General features: G+C 40.8%; 1 protein-coding gene across 1 annotated transcript in view; it reads right to left on the bottom strand.

Annotated features, from left to right (window-relative positions):
• Nucleotides 1–19,310, bottom strand: part of GPM6A (glycoprotein M6A) — a 191,650-nt gene that overhangs the window by 45,270 nt on the left and 127,070 nt on the right. The window contains exons 3-4 of the mRNA XM_063458162.1: nt 13,781–13,937; nt 6,586–6,739 (exon numbers count right to left, since the gene is read on the bottom strand). Coding sequence (XP_063314232.1) covers nt 6,586–6,739; nt 13,781–13,937 — 311 coding nt within the window. The remainder of the gene's footprint in view (nt 1–6,585; nt 6,740–13,780; nt 13,938–19,310) is intronic.

The following is a 19,310-nucleotide window of genomic DNA, read 5'->3' as shown; positions in this document are numbered from 1 at the left end:
CAGAAAGAAGTGTCTCGCGATCTCCTGCCTGTCAGAGCATTGCCTCGGCTCTGACTGGAGATGGCGAGGTTTATCACGTGGCCTGCAGACTAGAGAGCAGTACCACTGAGTAGAGAGGGTGCCCACAGGACCACCACCTCCAGGGAAGGTATTTATGAACCCCCTCCCCCTGTCACAGCCCCTCCACCCCCTCTACCCCTTGTTACTGCTCCTCAATCCCCCTACTCCCTGTCACTGCCCCACCACACCACCTACCCCTGTTACTGCCCTTCCATCCTCCATTCCCTGTCACTACACCCCAACCCATGTCACTGCCCCTCCACCCCCTGTCACTGCCCCTCCACCCCCACCCCGTTACTGCCCCTCCATCCCCCACCCCATGTTACTGACCCTCCATCCCCCTATCCCCTGTTACTACCCCTCCATCCCTCCTACCCCCTGTAACTACCCCCCATACCCCTGTCAAAGGCCCTCCTTACAACTGTCACAGCCCCTCTACCCCTGTTACTGCCCCTCCATCCCCCTACCCCCTGTTACTGCTCCTCCATCCTCCCTAACCGTGTCACAGCCCCTTCACCCCCTACCATCTATCACTGCCCCTTCACCCCCTACACAGTAACAGCCACTCCACCTCCCACCCTGTCACAGTCTCTCAAGCCTCCACACCATGTCACAGCCCCTCCAGCCCCCTTACCCTTTCACAGCCCCCTACCATGTCACAGTCCCCACACCCACCCTGTCACAGCCCCTCAAGCCTCCACACCATGTCACAGCCCCTCCAGCTCCCTTTCCCTCTCACAGCCCCCAACCATGTCACAGCCCCCACACCCACCCTGTCACAGCCCCTCAAGCCTCCACACCATGTCACAGCCCCTCCAGCTCCCTTACCCTCTCACAGCCCCTACCATGTCACAACCCCCACACCCACCCTGTCAAAGCCACCCACACATATTGTCACAGGCCCCTACCCTGTCACAGCCCCCCCACCCTCTCACAGCCCCGCCAACCTGTCACAGTCCCCCCTACCCTGTCACCAGTGGTGTATCCTGGTTTTGTGCTGCCCTAGGCAGGACAAAACTCAGGCGCCCCCCTCCCGCCCGCCCGTGCCACCCCCACCCAACCCTTCCCCCGCCCCGCCTTCTAAATACACATACACACATTTACTGACATATACGCATACACTAGCTAACAGAAACACACACACACTAACAGACACTCACTAGCAGATACACACACACACTCACACTAACAGACACACACACAGTCAGACACACACACACACACTAAGACATACAGACAAACACACACACACACACACACACACACTAACAGACACACAGACACACACACACACTAACAGACACACACTAACAGACATACACAGACACACTAACAGACATACACACTAACAGACATACACACACACTAACAGACATACACAGACACAATAACAGACATACACAGGCACAATAACAGACATACACAGGCACAATAACAGACATACACACACACACAATAACAGACATACACACACACAATAACAGACATACACACTAACAGACATACACACACATACTAACAGACATACACACACACACTAACAGACACACACATACACAACAACACACACACACACACACACACACGCAATAACAGACATACACACACACACACACTAACAGACATACACACACACACTAACAGACATACACTAACAGACATACACACACACTAACATACATACACTAACAGATATACACACACTAACAGACATACACACACTAACAGACATACACACACACTAACAGACATACACACACACACACAATAACAGACACACACTAACAGACATACACACACATTAACAGACACACACTAACAGACATACACACACACACACTAACAGACATACAGACATACACACTAACAGACATACACACACACACACTCACTTTTTTTATTTTTTTTATTTAATCCCCCCCAGCCTCCTTACCTTTGGGAATGCTGGGGGGGGGGGTTCCCTCTCTCCCTGGTCCAGTGGCTGCTGGGCGGCGCTGGCGGGTGGCTGGCGAGGGAGCACTTCCTCTGAGCTGTCTGCTCAGCTCCCTCGCGCGCCGCAGAGTGAGGCTGGGAGCCGGAAGATGACGTCATATTCCGGCTCCCAGCCTCACTCTGCGGCGCGCGAGGGAGCTGAGCAGACAGATCAGAGGAAGTGCTCCTTCTCCAGCCGCCCGCCAGCGTCACCCAGCAGATCGCCCGCCCAGAGGGCTTGTCAGTTAGCCGCAAGGCTAACAAGGCATTTGCCCTGGGCATTTGGGGGCGGCGTTTTTTGCCGCCCCCTGGAAAATGCCGCCCAAGGCAAATGCCTTGTTTGCCTCGCAGCTAATACGCCCCTGCCTGTCACAAGCCACTTTACTGACTGTGGGATGACAGCCTCCCCCCACCCTGTCATCCCACAGCCACCCACACACCCTCTCCCTCCTCCACCCACACACTGTCACCCCTCCACACACACCCTGTCACAGCCCCCTCACAAACACACCCTGTCACATCCCCACGCACATACTGTCACCCCACGCACACACTGTCACTCCATACACATACACTATCACCATTCCCAAACACTTTCAGCCCCCACACACTGTCTCCCCCTTCACCCAGCCACACTCACATTAAACCCTCCTAATCCTGTCACTCTCACCCCCCTACCATACCAAACTCACCTGCCCTTGCTTTACCAGAATTACATTAACCCCCTCAATCCTGTCAGACTCACCTTCTCTTGCACTGTCGCACACAGTCCCCAACCCTGTCACACTCATCCTCTATCAGTCTGTTCCACTCACCCTACCACATAAGCCCCTCCAGTCCTGTCCTCCAACTGTGCTACATTCACCCCAAACTCTGTCACACTCCCCCCCAACCCTGCCACACTCACCCTTCCACATTAATCTAATCCTGCCACATTAACCCCCTTAATCTTGTCTCACTCACCTTCCCTCATTCTGTTACACTGCCTCCTCCAAACATGGCACATTCACCCCAACCCTGTGATACACCCCCCAACTATGCCACATGCAGCCTGTTACAGTAACTTCCTCCAATTCTGTCACACTTACTTCACCATGCCCTGTCACACTCCCTCCTCCAACCATGTCACAATCACCCCACTATTATTCTCACCCTCCCTTATTCTGTTACACTCACCCCCCCAACGGTGTCTCATTTACCCTCTCACCCTGTCACACTCACCCTGCCACAGTTACCCCTTTGCTCACCTTGTCACAGTCACAAACTGAAGACATTCATCATACACACATGCACAAAGGTCACAAGCAGCCCCCATAAACACCACACAAGCAGCCACCCCACACACATACCGTCCCAGACACATACTCATAAAGACATACATTCACACACAAGGATACTCTCGGTCAGAAACACACTTTCATGCACATACACAGGTAGACAATGCCAGACACACTCAGAAATACACACACACTGGCAGTAATATATACATGACTGCGAGGCTATGTAATCTTACCCCGCAGTCGTGTATAAATGATATAATAATTGCTCATTAAAATTGTTTATTGCAAATTAATTTAGTTTGCAAAGTATGCCATAACTACAGCTCACAACACAGCAGCACACTGCAAGCCTCTGAACAATAAATACAGAGACTAGCTCTGTGTATCCAGTGCTGCAAGCTTGTCCAATACAGCTACAGCACCTTATACACACAATGCAACCCCTATATTTTCTACTTTGGGTGTTAGTGGGGGCCTCATGTTTGAGATTCACCTATGGCCTCACAAAGTCTAGAGCCGCCACTGACTCTGACCGTATGTGGAGTATAGTCCCCATGTCACATCTCCAGCATTTGTACAATACCCAGGGAATAGTTTGTGAAGTAGGTGGAGCGTACGGTAGCACACTGACAGTATGTTGTAGTTGGTTTCTTTAATGAAGGAGCTGATGGATGAACAGTGCATAAACATTTTTGTCCACTGTTCTTCCGAAAATAATGTCTCATAAACCTCAGTGGCGAGGATTGTGTGAGAATGATCAGCCCTGTGAGCATATAGATTTGCATTTGGTAGGTTCTCTGTGGAGGTTTTGGTTGTGTGGTAGGGTATTATAGTAATGTTTCATTTGTAGTATTGTCAACCTCTCCAGTTATGTACATGCCTAATCCTGTAGGCATGTGTCTAGCAATGTGGCCTCTGTGGATCCACATACAGCCACTAATCCTATTATTGTACCCTTTTCCAGAAATTTCTGAGCAGCAGTTCCATTCCTTGAGATAAATCAGTGTTGTAAGTCTGTGGGAACTGTGGTCCGGGTGAGGAGTATAACTGGAAGTGTTCTCTATGTACATACCATTCGTTCGGGGTTGCCCTGATGTAGGGGTGATTGAGAAGAACTCATTGGGCATGTTTCCAACCCAGACACACTGTGGCAGACAGATTCACCCCCCAAATCCGTCTTCTCTAGAATAATTCAGTGCGATCCCCCTTCCTCTGCATGACAATCTGTGATGCGTAAAAGATGGGTGTCTAGGTTATAGCAGTGTAGCCCACACTACCCAGGTGTTATAACTTGCGCACAGGGTGGGGTCTTTTCCTTTCTTAAGTAGCATGTCTCGGGGCAGTCTGTCACCATCTAGATGAAAGTTAAGGCTTGCCAGCAGTTGTGGTAGCAGTACCACACTCTATGTCTTATAATACTTGAGAGTTAGGCCATCTGACCCAGTGCCTTCCACATTTGTGATCCTTTCAGTGCCCATTCCAATTCTTCAAGTGTTATGGAGTCTTTCAATGCTACTGATTGTTCGGTAGTGAGTTTTCAAGTGATGTACGTTCTCCAACGCACCCTATCCTTCCTCCCTGAGCTTCATGCCCCAACACGCTGAAATGTTATGCATTCATAAAGTATGCATTGAAGGCAACAACAATCTCCTTGGGCAACTGCATATTGGTGTGGGGGTATAATGGATTGAATGTATGTGGCATTAAGCTTGCTTTTTCCGTAACATGCGAGTCAATATCCTGCTACATTTATTAGAGTATTCATAAAAGAACCTCCTCGATTTCTTAAGGATTTAGGATATGTTTTTCGCTTAGGCTATCTTTAAGTTGGCTCCAATAGGTTCCAATATACCTCATCCATGAACTCCTCCTTATGTTTCGTTTCAAAATGTCCAATCTTTTGTAGAAGCTCCCAGACCACTGCTCCCATCCCTTCTTTACTGAAACGGCCTCATATAAAGCATTTGTGTGCTTCCCAGAATGTGCACATTTTCTCTGAAATAATGTTTTAAATCTGAAAGGTCTTGAGCTGAATGTTGTTCAGCTAGGTGGTGCAGTGGAGCATGCAATTCCATCTCCACTGGAGCATGAACAGTGAGAGTGGTACTCCAGTGCTACAAACACATAATGAATCCTGCTTCATTGAGATGAAGTGGTTTGGGTGCCTATAGCGTTCCTTTAAATCAAGGACTGTATGTATAGTTATATTGATATTAAAAAAAAAGAACATTTACAAAATGTTGTAATCAATGACAATGGCCATAACAACTTTGTAAAGGACAACATTTGAATGTGTGCAAATACACACCAACATGTATACTTTTATTGTAGTCTCTTTCAAAAAAATGTAAAAGCTTAAAGTGAAACTGCCACCACTTACCAGGCCCTATGCTTCCCTGCCTCATTCTACTCACAGAGCTTGGTGTTACACTTATGTAACAACTCTCCACAGGTCTCCCTCCCTTTCTTAGGTTCCTCGTATTTTGCCCTGCATAGGGACACTTCCCCAAGCAGGGCAAACCTCCTCCATGACGCCCACACACTGGCTTTGTTGCCAGCATACCTGTATCTGAACTGGTAGTGATGTTACATTACTCTGCTCATGTGTGTGATTGCTAACGGAGGAGAGCAGAGAAGGTCTCTTCTGCTCTCCCTATCTCTTGATTCCTAGGCATTGAGTATGTGTCGGGGGAAGAGGATGGACAAATGGTAGAAGAACCAATTCTTAAATAGGTTTTAAAACTACCAACACAATATGTAGTTGGAATTTGAAGTTATTTTAATAGCTATGGTAAAAATAGAATGACAGTTTCACATTAAATAAACAGTGCATCACATATAAATAGTGCATAAAATACTTATATAGACTCAGCCACTGAGTCCCTCAGTACTCCAAACCAGGCAAAAAAAGGCATTTTTTACAAAATAAATTAATACTGAAAAGAGGTAGATATCTGAGACTTATCAGGGTTAATCAGTGCTCCAGGAGGTGAAATACATCAGATGTTTTTCTGCTCATCGGGTATTAATTCATCACCTGCTTTTAAAATAATTAATAACTTTACTTGCTGTGCCGAAGAAACTGTTGCCTGCACGGTTTTTATAGCATGCTTTCAAATAAATTAGCCTTATTCAATTTTTTCTTTCTGCAAAACAATATAAAGCTGTATATTCACCTACCCACCCATTTTATTATCATCTCGTCTGGAGTCATTTGATTCTCTTTAAATTCTCTATACAAAAAAACATATATATATCAGTCCAGCTCACTTACCAAACTGTCGGAGATCCAAGCAAAAATTAGCTTCATCAACTAAAGTTGCATTTCGGCAAATGGTCCACAGGTTGAAGTACATATACACAGGCAGGGCGGTGAATGCTGTGACCCCAAGCCAGGCAAGCATGAAGAGGTATGTCAGCATAATAAACTGCAAAATAAAATAAAAATATTTATGTACATACAGTTAATGTACAGCATTCATTAATTTCTCCCACTGCCCAAAATATAAGCCTGAGTTTGGAAGGAAGTTAAAGGTAACAAACACTGCCTTTGTGGTCCTCTTCTTCGGTATTACAGTGGAGAGCAGAGACTGAAATCTGTGAAAAAAGTGATTAGCAGAAAGGCAAAAACATCCTTCCTTGGTGCTCTGGTCCCCTCTGGACTACACAAAAGGCCTATTATGGAGTAGATGGACATTGCAGAACTAGAAGCAGTACTACCATAGCAAGGAAACTGGGTTTGTTCATTAAACTCCAAAAAGTGAAATGGAAATGGTATTGCAAAATGTAATAAAAAATGCGCTGGTATGGAAAAATTCTCCAACTCAGCTACATATACATGTATGTATATGTATACATATAAAGCTTGGCTATTTTTTTATACTTTTTTTTTTACAGTCAGGTTTTCAATTCACTGCAATTTTTTGTTTTTAGTGCATAACCCACAAAGTGCAATTTCACTCAAACTTGTCATTGCTACTCAGAGCATCCTACACCTTTGTATTGATGCAGATTGTTATTGATCCCCGCTCTCTTATCTCCGTTCCCTCTTGCTATGACAACACAACCTACAAACCCAACATAAAGACCACTCATACCATCAGTGAAGATGAGGCATGAAATATTGGACCATGGTGAAAAACTGCAGAGTGTGGTCTGAAGAGAAACCAGACAAACTAATACTCTGAGGGAAGGTTGCATTGGATGACCCAATGGGTGGAGGGGGCAAACCATTTTTTTTTACAAGTAACCTCTTATCTTCTATGAGTTACAACTGGACTCGGCTAAGGATTATAGCAGATTCACAGTTTTAATGATTGTTATAATTGTGCTATTGTATTTTTACGTAGTGTAGAAAATGAATGTCAGAGAATGGAGTGCTTGAGAATTTGCCTAGTTACGTCTTCATTTTTAATTGCAACGTCCATGCTCTTCCTTTGTTTCTTTTATTCCATCTGTTTCCTATCTCACTAATTAGAGCCTGCTGCTTCACACACACACACATATGATTAGCAATGAATTAGAAAATAAGAAGAAAAAAAAATCACACCTCATTTATACAGAATGTCGGTCTCCTTTTACATTTCCATACAAGCTTGCAGTATGATATCAGTGAGATTTAATGAATTCTGCTTTGTTCACATAGAGATATACTGTACATCAACTGCATTACATGGAAAAAATGCATGTGAATTTAAATAATCTAATGCAAATTTATTTTGATATATTAGTACTTTTTCATTAATAGTGATCATATAGTTTTTCTCTAATGAGGATGCTAGGTCTTATGTACATCGGTCAGAATAAGACTTGCCTAATATGACTCCATTCCATTACACATTCCATTACAGTCAATCATCAGATCATCAGTGATCACACAATAAATCTATGACTTTGCTGATTACCTAAGAGTCTGCCAACGCTGTCTAGGTAAAGTAAAAGTATGCAATTTCTTCTTCAGGCTTTTTGCCAGGCTAGTTCTGAAATAAGCCACTGGCAAAACAAATAACTAAGCAAAATTTTACCAAACTAGCTCCTACAAAACATATGCTTTAAATTTTATACAAAAACCTGGAATTAGACAACTGACAAGAAACTTTCTCTGGGATGATATTATGTATTTTATATTGGTCAATAAACAAATGCATTATTCACCTGCATTAAAATTAAACGTCAACACTTTCACTATTACAGTCTTTAGAAAAAAAGCAAAATATTTATTTGAAATATAGGATGGAAGATTAGCACATAAACGTGCTTAGTTTGGTGTTTACCTCAAGCTGATAATGTAATAACCAACACATGTTTTACTTAAAGGGACACTATAGTTAACAGATCAAATACAGTTTATTGTATTTGTTCTGGTAGGCAGAACCATTGCTTTTAGGCTTTTGGCAGTAAACAATGTATTTTAAGAGAAAATGTAATGTTTACATTACAGCCTAGGGATACCTCCACTGGCAACTCCTCATATGGCTACTAGAGGTGTTTCCTAGGGCAGTGCTGCACAATGTGCATCGCTGACATCCAGTGTCTCCACCCTCTGCATAGAGACACTGAACTTCCCCTATAGAGATGCATTGATTCAATGCATTTCCATGAGGAGATGCTGATTGGCCAGGGCTGTGTTTGGCTTGTGCTGGCTATGCCCCTGATCTGCCTCCTTGACAGTATCAGCTAATCCTATGTGAAAGCATTGTGATTGGCTCAGAAACCACTTTTAATGATGTTAGCCAGGGACAGAGCCAGCAGCAGCAGACTTGAATAAATGTAAGATTTTACTATATTTAGAAGGGCAAGGGGGGAAATCCAGGTTGGGCTATAGGGTGTTTTTAACACTATATGGTCAGGAATACATGTTTGTGTTCCTGGCCTTATAGTGTTCCTTTCAAACAACTTTAGCTTAATGAAACAGATTTGGTGTATAGATCAGATCCCATGCAGTCTCACTGATGAATTCTCTGTAATTTAGGAGTTAAATCAATGTATTCATACAGTCCTAGGCACACCTCTCTGCATGTTACTTACACAGCCTTCCTAAACACTTCCTGTAAAGTTATCTTATCTTTACACTTACTTTTTGTAAATTCTGTTTTATTTAGAATGTCTTGGCTTTTGCTCTGTTAATAGCTTGCTAGCTCATGCAGGAGCCCCCTATGTATAATTATAGATCAAATTAAAGCAGAAGGTAAAAACGTTTAAAGTAAGTTACATCTAAATGAAAGATCTGGCTAGGTTTGCGTAAACAGAAAGAAAAATTATTTAACTCCTAAATGGCAGTGAATTGAGTAGTAAACTTCAGAGGAATGATTGTTTTGGTGACTATATTGTGCCTTTATTCATGTCATTTTGGTCTTAGATCATGCCACTGCAGTCTCACTATTAAATGTTCTGCTGTTTATGAGTTAAATCACATTCAAACATATCTTATAGAACAGTCTATTTACTATGGAAGTTATTAATTTTGCCTCTTTTAACTGTTATTTAATAACACATTGAAGGCTAATGCAGACTCATTCAGGCATTTAAAAGAGCAGGAGATTGCAGTTTGTAAATTAAACACAATAAGGAAGAGACACTATAGGCCCCCTCATGTTATATCCTACCCTTCTCATTGGGCTTCGCAATCTCATGAGTGGAGCCGCGCAGCAGTGCTGCAAGGCAAAGTTTACAAGCTGACAAACTGTTTTAGGACAGTATGGCACTGGTAAGCTGTTTTGAAAGATAAATTGGCTTAGGCACTGCTTAGCCATTTAGGCACAAAGGTGGCATTGATAAGCTGTTTTGGGACAAAGATGGCTCTGATTAGCTATTTTAAGACAAGGATTGCACTGATTAATGGTTTGGGGACAAAGATACCACTGGGATGCTGTGAGGGGACAGAGAATGGCCCCATGAAGCTGTGTGGGGACAGAGATGGCCTTGACCAGTATAGCATGTTACTGGAAATCTGGGCATGAAGATGGTGTTGACAAGCTTCTTGGGGACAAGGCTGGCACTGTGGGTGACATGTTACCTGGCGAAGTTAGGGGGGCCCAAAGGAGTGTAGTGGTTTCCACAGAAAATGGGTGTGGTTAAAAGTGTTATGTTGTTAAGGGGAGGAGTTAGCAATGTAATCACACCCACCTGGGGCACCAAATATTATCATGCACCCAGGCATCAGTGACCCTAGGATCGGCCCTAGCAGCACCCTAAAATCTTTAAACTTCATTAGCCACCACTGTTTTGACAAAACAGCTTAGAAACAGAAATATTATTTTGTCACATACAGGAGGTGTGGAAGATAGTATAAAAAAGGAGTGTAAAATACCCTGCTTCTGGGTATTTGTATAGAACCTGGTGGGATTTTGAGGGTTCATCAAAAATATGTCCTGACTGAAAAACAAAGTCCAGATGTGGTTGTAATGCCCACGTAATGTGTGTTTAGATACATCAAATATCTGCACTATGCATGGCACAGCAGGCTGCTATTGCAGCCTATAAAATATGTTGTTAGTGTGCAAAGCTGCCCAACATCCTTGGCCATTAGAATGCAGCTACTAATCCTGACATATAAAGATACTGTATTGTGGTATATGAAAGGAGGCACCCTCTACAGAGAGTCAAAGTGACACAATGGAGCTAAATATGGTAATATTAAAACCCTATTTAGTTCTCTTAAATGTATAAATCCCTGTATGGCAAGTTAATTGAACAAGGGAGCAGATGTAAAATAAATGTTGCCAACATAACAATTACATGATACTGTTCCTTTTAGATGGATTACAAGATACAATATTAATACAATTAATTCTATTCAATCTGTCTATCACAGGCATTAGTTTAAAATGGGTCAGTAGGCAGTAGCAAAAACATCATTGATCATTTCCGCAGTAGCCATGCGTTAACAAATATCCAGACTTCTGCTCAGGGTCTTAATTTGTCATGATCACACTGGATGCTGAACAATAGTATATATTGATTATTGGAGGAGGTTCACTGAATCATTTGGATTTTAACATAAATATGATGCTACATCGCTATCCATAATATGTTTCCTTTGTTGTCCCTCCCATGTTATCGATTGTCTCCTCAATCCACTCTTTGATGTGTTAGCACTAGAAAAGCTGTAAAGGAATTCTAGCCTTTCAGCTATATCATTTTAATTGTCTGCATTCATTTTCTATATAAAATATCACATTCAAATTTGCATTTGTAATATGCTCAATCTGTCACACAATGTGTACTCATAGGATTAAATAAATATGCCAACAAAATGACACTTTAAGATCCAATGAGATTTGAAATTGGCAGCTTAACATTATCTTCCAAAAAAAAAAAAAAAATAGTTTCTCTATGACTTTAAATCCATTTCTCTTGTTTGTTAATCATTACTTGAGAATTAGGACTAGCACAGTAAATCCCAAGAATTGTAGGCTAATATCCCTCCAGGTTGACCAACTTCCCCATAATGCTTTAATTATCTAGCACTACTTGACTGTTCTATATTGGGGAGTCATCTGGTTTTACGTAGTTGTGAAACTAGCATTACAATTGTCCCAATCAAATTTGTTTTGTAATTTTTATTACAATTTTATTTTTAATTTGCAGATGTCTCTTTGTGTGTTTGTGTGTGTGTTTTTGTTTTGTTGTTGTTGAGATTTTGGAAAACCTAACATGTCATATTATATGTATATAAGTGTAAGCTCATCCAGTGTGATATTTGTTCTTCTACCACACATCGTCTTACATAATTAGATAATCATTACTGCAAATCAGAAAAATAACAAGAATAACAGAGCATTATCGCAGATAATGAATTATTCGAATGTTGGGTATTTAGGTCACATTTTGCAAAATGGATATATATCAATATTAATATTTTTAGAGTTCTAGCCAGAATAAAAACGTAAGAACAAATTTAAAGTCAACTCATGATTCCTACATATTTTTTTTAGGTCAGATACATTTTACAAGTCAGTTATAATTGTTCTCACTTTACAGAGATGCCAAAAGACACTTCAAAGTAGCTCTGACACTTTGAAAATGTGGGTTTTGATTTTGGTATTTAATTCCTTTCATATGATTTTTGACGGAAAACAAAACATCCAGAAACCGTTTTTATAAGAAAAGGGTAGGCAGATAAATCATGTAATGAATTAGTAAAAGTACATTACATTACATTGAATGTTCCTCCAAGAGAATTGGCTTACTGAGCCAGCTTTTGAGTCAAAATCTCTTGATTTGCATCTCTATCAAGTATATAAATGTAAGGGATTGCTCTGATGGACAAGTGTTAGATATATTGTTTCAGAACTTGTATTTCACTTTTGCATTACAATACATTTGTCAAATTTGTCAAAATCAGTCTGGGCAGAGTTCCAAGTTGCATTGCTATTAGCAAGTCAATAAAAAGAGTGTGTTAAATGATGCACAAAAGAATATAATACCTATAAGTAAATATTTTAAGGTACAATATATTCCAAGTGTCCCTATTTAGGAAGAAAAGTCCCTATATTGGGCTCAAATCCATCTGTCCCTATTGTCTATCCTACTATACCTATTCATTGACAAATCTACATTGCTGGTGTGTCTGAGTGTATACCAGTAATAATACTCATAGCAATGTATTTTTAACCCCTTAAGGACACATGTGTGACATGTCACGATTCCCTTTTATTCCAGAAGTTTGGTCCTTAAGGGGTTAAACTACCATAAATATGTTTAGAAATAGGTCTGTGTGAATAGGATACATTGTTCATGTTCTAAATTACATTATAGTTTCATAAATCCTTATTAGTAAGTACCGAAAAATGCTCCGAGCAGCCCCTTCCCTGCCACACCCCCAATCACACCCCTAAAATTAAACTATCCCTTTTTCTCAGTTTGCAAAGTTGGGGATATGAGAAGTGTAGGGAGTAATAACTTGCAAGTTACTGGATGACACAAGCTAGCCTCTAAAAATACCTGCTAAATGCATTATACATTTAGACAAATAAATGATAACATCCGACATGCTTAATGCAGGTAGCGCACAGCACACCTAACCTCACAATGACTTCTCACTGAAACTGATAATAAAGTAATAGCTGGCATGAAACCATAACTGCCATCCTTTACAAGATTGCCTTTATTGGGTAAGAAAAGAGATTTCTTGCTGCATCAGCTCTATATGCCTTTGCAGCATCTTGCATCATACATTCTCAAGTGTATCAAACACAGCAGGAAACAGGAATAGGAGTTACTGTTTATTGTCAACATTGCCAGTCACATAGTGTTTATTGCAAAGCATTCCCCCCAGTCTCAAAATACTTATTTAGGTGTAATAACCTGCTATAATTGTTGGAAAATGTGTATTTATTTTTATTTTAGAGGCAATAATGTTTTTAAGATAACCCTTAAAATCATATAATGTGTATATATCATACCGAATGCATCACCGTGACAGCACAATGCTGCACAAGTTAAACAATGAATGAATATCAACATACCCATGCGCTCACACATCTGCCACAGTTGGTGATTTTGAAGTCTCCATAGAGATCCTTAATGGCTCCTGTTGTAAAGAATCCTTCCACCATAAGCAAAATACCATACACGAAGAAGGCAGCTGCTATCCCATATATTGCATATTTGAAGATATCGATCCTGAAAGAAAGACAGAGAGCAAATCATTCAGACTGTGTTTAAATGTACATTCGGAAAGATTGTCTTTATGATTTATGTATTATTATACAATTATCTTAAACATACAAAGTAAAGAATGAAGTAACTTAAAAAGTACTTGCAAACATTATTTTAAAATGCAGCTAAAAATGCACACAGATTTATAGATTTCAGAAATCCACTGGGACAATGTGGTTATATTTGGTATAGGCCAGGGATGGGAAGCCTTTGGAAATCCAGATTTAATGGACTACATCTCCCATAATGCTCTTACAATCATAGTGCTGGCAAAGCAGCAAGGGAGATGTAGTCCACAACATCTGGATTTCCAAAGGCTGCCCACCCCTGGTATAGGCTATTATTCATTAACCAGTTTTATTAACAGATCTGCTCTCTTACTGAAATACCACACTGCCCTTTGTTGTAAATACAATGTTAGTGGAGTGTCCTGATGAATTAAATAACTATTTCAAAAAAACTGAATTTATAGGGTATATCTTGAAAATCTCTTAAGGACAACCCCTGCGTCCTTATAGTTTGTTCAGGCTATGAAGAAATAGACCTAGTAAAAGATTATTTGAGGTACTAGTGCAGGATGCTGAAGGAATGTATTTGTTATGCGGAACGATGGCATCTATCAATCCATTCATATAATTCTGCGGGAGTTGCAATGTGCAGTCGGTTGGGTCTTCATTTAGACACTAAAGGACAAATCCACTAATATCAAGTAGTTATAAATGTGACCACATAGAGATAGAGGAGCAGTTACTGCAGTATCCAGAAATCAAAATTAAATAACAAGTGAATTCTGTGCTGCTGTCCTTGCACCCAATTGCTCAAGGCAGGGTCAAATATAAGTACAAACAATGTAAAAATTAAGGTCGCACAACTAGATGCCAAGTGTGCACAATAGTGCTTCATACAAATAGAAGGGGTGCCTTTGAAGGCACAGATCAGGGCTATCCCTACTTATTATATATGTATTATATTGTTCCTATATTGTCTTATCTTTAGGACCCTTAGAGTTCACTGCTTAGAAGATATGCCTTTATGTTTAAACGTGTTTATTACATTGTTGCCTACTTATTTAGTTACACTGAGAGCATATAGATACATTTAGCTTTCTTTGTATCCAGACATCTTGGGTACATGTTCAGAATTGTCTGATAGCTTGACAGTTATTTCTGTTATAAACCTATTTATCTCTATCTAGGCAGTGTGTATCTCCTCCTCTAATTCATTAAGATTTTCATCTTGACCAGATATTTTGCTTTTGACAATCTGTCATCCGAGCTGTTTCCTGCATTCAAACACAATATTATGCTTTCATAAGGTGTTCTGTATTTCACATTACACTTTCAGATTTCAAATTAAAAGTTATGTTTTTTTTATGTTTGGGCTGGATTCATTTCCACTTCTCTGTCTTTACTTGATGCTACATAAAATTTACTTGAATTACCCTTTATAAAATACCAATATTGGCCTTACACAAATAAAGCACACTCACTTGTATATATAGAGAAATAGAAGTGAAAAAAGATCCAAACCCACCCCCATTAAAGAGGAGTAGCCAGTCAGACACACAGAAATTGGCTATTTGAATTTAATCTGATTGGTAGGATGGATTCTGTGAGCATTAAGCAAGCTATTTGAGTCAGTTGATTTAGAGTATAAGTTGAATTTATTATGGTTACATTTTTACCTCTGATTTAATTTGTATATGTTTTATTTATTCATTACAGCACACTTTTGGTCACAGGACTAGCTATTTAGTAATCCTCAACCATTTTTGTCTCTGTGTTTTTTTTTTATTCCGTGTTTATTTATTGTTAATTTACCCCCTCTTTTGCATAGATTTCTATCCCCAGCAGGGTTCAAACCAAAGATAGTACTTAGTAGTATCTGTGGGTGTATAATTTAGTGAATTATTTGTGTATCTATATTGTGTGTTTATGTTTAGAAGCAGTATCCTAGGCTAGGGTAGACTATGCTATTACAGGATTGTTCTATTTATATTGCTGTTGCTACTGTACAGGTTGTTTCTTCGGCCAATTCAACAACGATTCTCCAGGGTTTGACACTGCGTATTGATGTATTATTTACCTCTTAGTAACCGATGACATCAGACATAGCGTGCGTCACATCTGACGTCATGATGCACCATGCGACTGCACCGGACACGGGGAGCACCTGAAATATGGCAGTGGAGGACTCCGATGGAGTCTGACTTCTCCTCTTCAATGGCGTTGGGTCTGGGTCATTTTGTTTTGGTTCTGTTTATATATATATATATATATATATATATATATATATATATATATATATATATATATATATATATATATATATACAAGTGATGGTACTTTCTTTATTAAGGACAATATTGGGGACAATATTGGCATTGATAAAGGGAACATCTGAAATATTTGTTTCTTTCTGATCTTTCTGGTCCTTCATATAAATTGTATGTACTACTACTTGTGCCAAGTCAAGTTGCACTGTCTTCATTTTTTCATTGTTTGTCAAGTAGATATATGTTGGCATTTGGATAAGATTATACTGATCTGGCTAGTACTCAAAGATATTGCGAACATTTTGGATGAGAGTTGTCTAAATGATCTTTTATTGCTGGAAAATCATAGATAGTAGGTTGGAGGGACCGTAGCAGTAGCCCTTCAGATAAAAAAAGCCTATAGGCTCCTTAAAGTGTTTAAGAAGAGTGCAGTCAACAATATATATAATACAGTAAGGAGTTACCATTATGAAATATAGCATTTAGCTGAGAATGTAGATGTAGTCTGTGTGTTAGAAAATCCATATTTCCAGAATTTGAGGTATCTCTCACAAACTACTTCACCAAACAGGTTCACTGTTTCATCAGGAAGGACCGATAGGTAATTTAAAACACTTCTTATAGTAACTAAACCTAGAACCTGAAAATGTGCTTCCATCATTTCTTGAATATACAAGTAGAGCATAGTGCTCTTTATAATAGAGTAACTATGTGTATCTTCTATTGATTAATGCATAGCAGTTTCTACATAATGTGCACTTTAGGCAGTTTCCTTGAGTAACTTAGTTGTAACAGCTCTGGGTTTGTCCTGTGCATTAGAGGAACTAAATATGACAGGCTACATCAGTAATATAGTGGTAAGTTTAAATAAATAACTACATGGCTTAGTGAAATAGACAATCAAAATCTATTATTTAATTGTTAATATCTCACAGCACGGCAGTTATTATCACTTGTGATTATGGTTTGGAGGCTGATGGAGATGACCATGTGAGTCAGGAGCTACCCTGAGTTGTGGTGTTTTCAGCGTGTTCCGCAGCAGTGGCTAGTTGCTACCTGTTTTTGTGAGGTGGGCAGCTCTCACACACTTACCTGCCTAGTGACCAACTTGATGACTTAGAAGTCAATAATCAAACTGCTTGATCTACAAGGTGCCACACTCCATCTTCAAGTTTCTTCTTCATAAAAGTAGGCTCAAAATGGCACTGATCGGCCCTGACCGGCCAAAACTTTATATCAATTTTAGTGATTTCCTCAGCTCCAGCAACTGACTCCACTATACAGAGAATGTTAAATGAGCTAAAGTCCTCTGTTAAGGCCAACTTTTCCAGGTTGGCTCAGGATATCAAGGCTAACATCCAAGTGATCAGAGACTGCATGAATCACCTGGAGGAGAAGGCCGGAGAAGTAATTGATTCACACAATTATTTGATATGCTTTATATGTTGGGATTCCCAAATGGCAAACCCGCAATCCTTACTCCCGGGACTGCCCATGACCAGGGTCACAAAAGGCCAATCCCAGATTGGAGATCCTGCCACTACAATACCATTTATCCCTCGAACCTTGAGCACGGACTCTGATTCTTGACTGAAACCGCACACAGGATCATCCACGCCGGTCAGGCAGGATACAACCTCATTAGTATACTGTTTTGTTATGATTTTTTTTCTCAGTTTTGTTTCTCATTATGTCCGTATGCCTGCAGCCCTACTTCACCCGGTCTTTTCAAGTGCCATGACCGGACCTGGTGATGGTTACGCAGAGCCACGTTAGTATGGAGGAGCCCCCAAATCCTCTCCCCCCCCCCCCCGCTGCCCCCTTGGTTAGGGGTACCTACAATCCTAGAAGCAGCCGAGACCCGTTTTGAGCACTCTGCTTACTCTTTAAGTCGGCTGACTAGTACAAAGCGGGATATGATATGCCTAGTACAAACGTACCTGTGCTTTTAATCCCAGTTAATTATGATAAGTTTTGCCTAGTGCAACAGCCCATGGCGGCTTAAAGATTCAAAGGCGCACGAGGCAGCCCATAAGGCTCTGATTGCCCATGCTGAACAACCAAATGCATCCTTTACACACCCCATGCTCCCTAGGGTGGTGCGTGTCCACTGAGGCGGCTAACTGATGCAACAGTAAAGCTTCAACTTGTTTATCTCCTGTTATTACCTTCTATTTTATTTTACTTTACTTTATTATGCTACAACTGTTTAAACATTGAGTCTCAACCTCATTGGGTGCAATACTGTGTTGTCTATACTCCAAATGGGGTCATGAGCCTAGGAGTAAGCTTTTGCACTACTACCAGTTCTTGTAACGTGACATGGTTAAGAAAGTAAAAATGAGTGCAATTCAACTTGACGAGTTATGTGACTCAACTACCCTTGTACTCTGACATGTGTCAATGTAACTCGTGATATTTCTTCATGCACCTTCAAAATAAATAAAACATTTTAAAAAGAAAGAAAATGAGACACTGAATGAGTGTTGGGAGAGATAGGAGGAAAACCAAGAGAGGTCAGTGTCACAGAGACCGAGTGATTGAAGATTTTGGAGAAGGAACATGGTCAACAGTGTCAAAGGCAGCAGAGAGGTCAAGAGGATTAGTATAGAGTAGTGTCCTTTGGATTTAGCTGCAATTATGTTGTTGGTGACTTTAATAAGAGCAGTCTCAGTAGAGTGGAGGGGGCAGAAGCCAGAGTGAAGAGAGTCAAGGAGAGAGTTGGAATTGAGGAAGCAAGTCAGATGGGTAAAGACAAATCTTACCAGAAGCTTTGAGGAAAAAGGGAGCAGGGACGATAGTTAGAAGGGGAGGACGGGACAACACCAGAAGAGAGAGAGAGCAGTTAAAGATGTGTGTTAAGGAAGGCACAAGAGAAGAGGAGAGAGATCTGATAAGGTAAGACGGGACAGGATAAAGCGGGCAAGTGGTGGGTCGAGAGGAAAGGAGAAGCGCAGCCACCTGTTGTTCATTAGCCTGGGAGAAAGTCTGAAGGGTAGGAAAGGCATGACCTAGGTGTGGTTGAGAAAGAGAGGGGCAAGGTGGTGAGAATTCTTTCTTTA

This window comes from Pelobates fuscus, chromosome 6 (assembly GCF_036172605.1).
Source record: "Pelobates fuscus isolate aPelFus1 chromosome 6, aPelFus1.pri, whole genome shotgun sequence".
Taxonomy (NCBI): Eukaryota; Metazoa; Chordata; class Amphibia; order Anura; family Pelobatidae; genus Pelobates; species Pelobates fuscus.
This window is presented reverse-complemented; position numbering and strand designations above follow the sequence as displayed.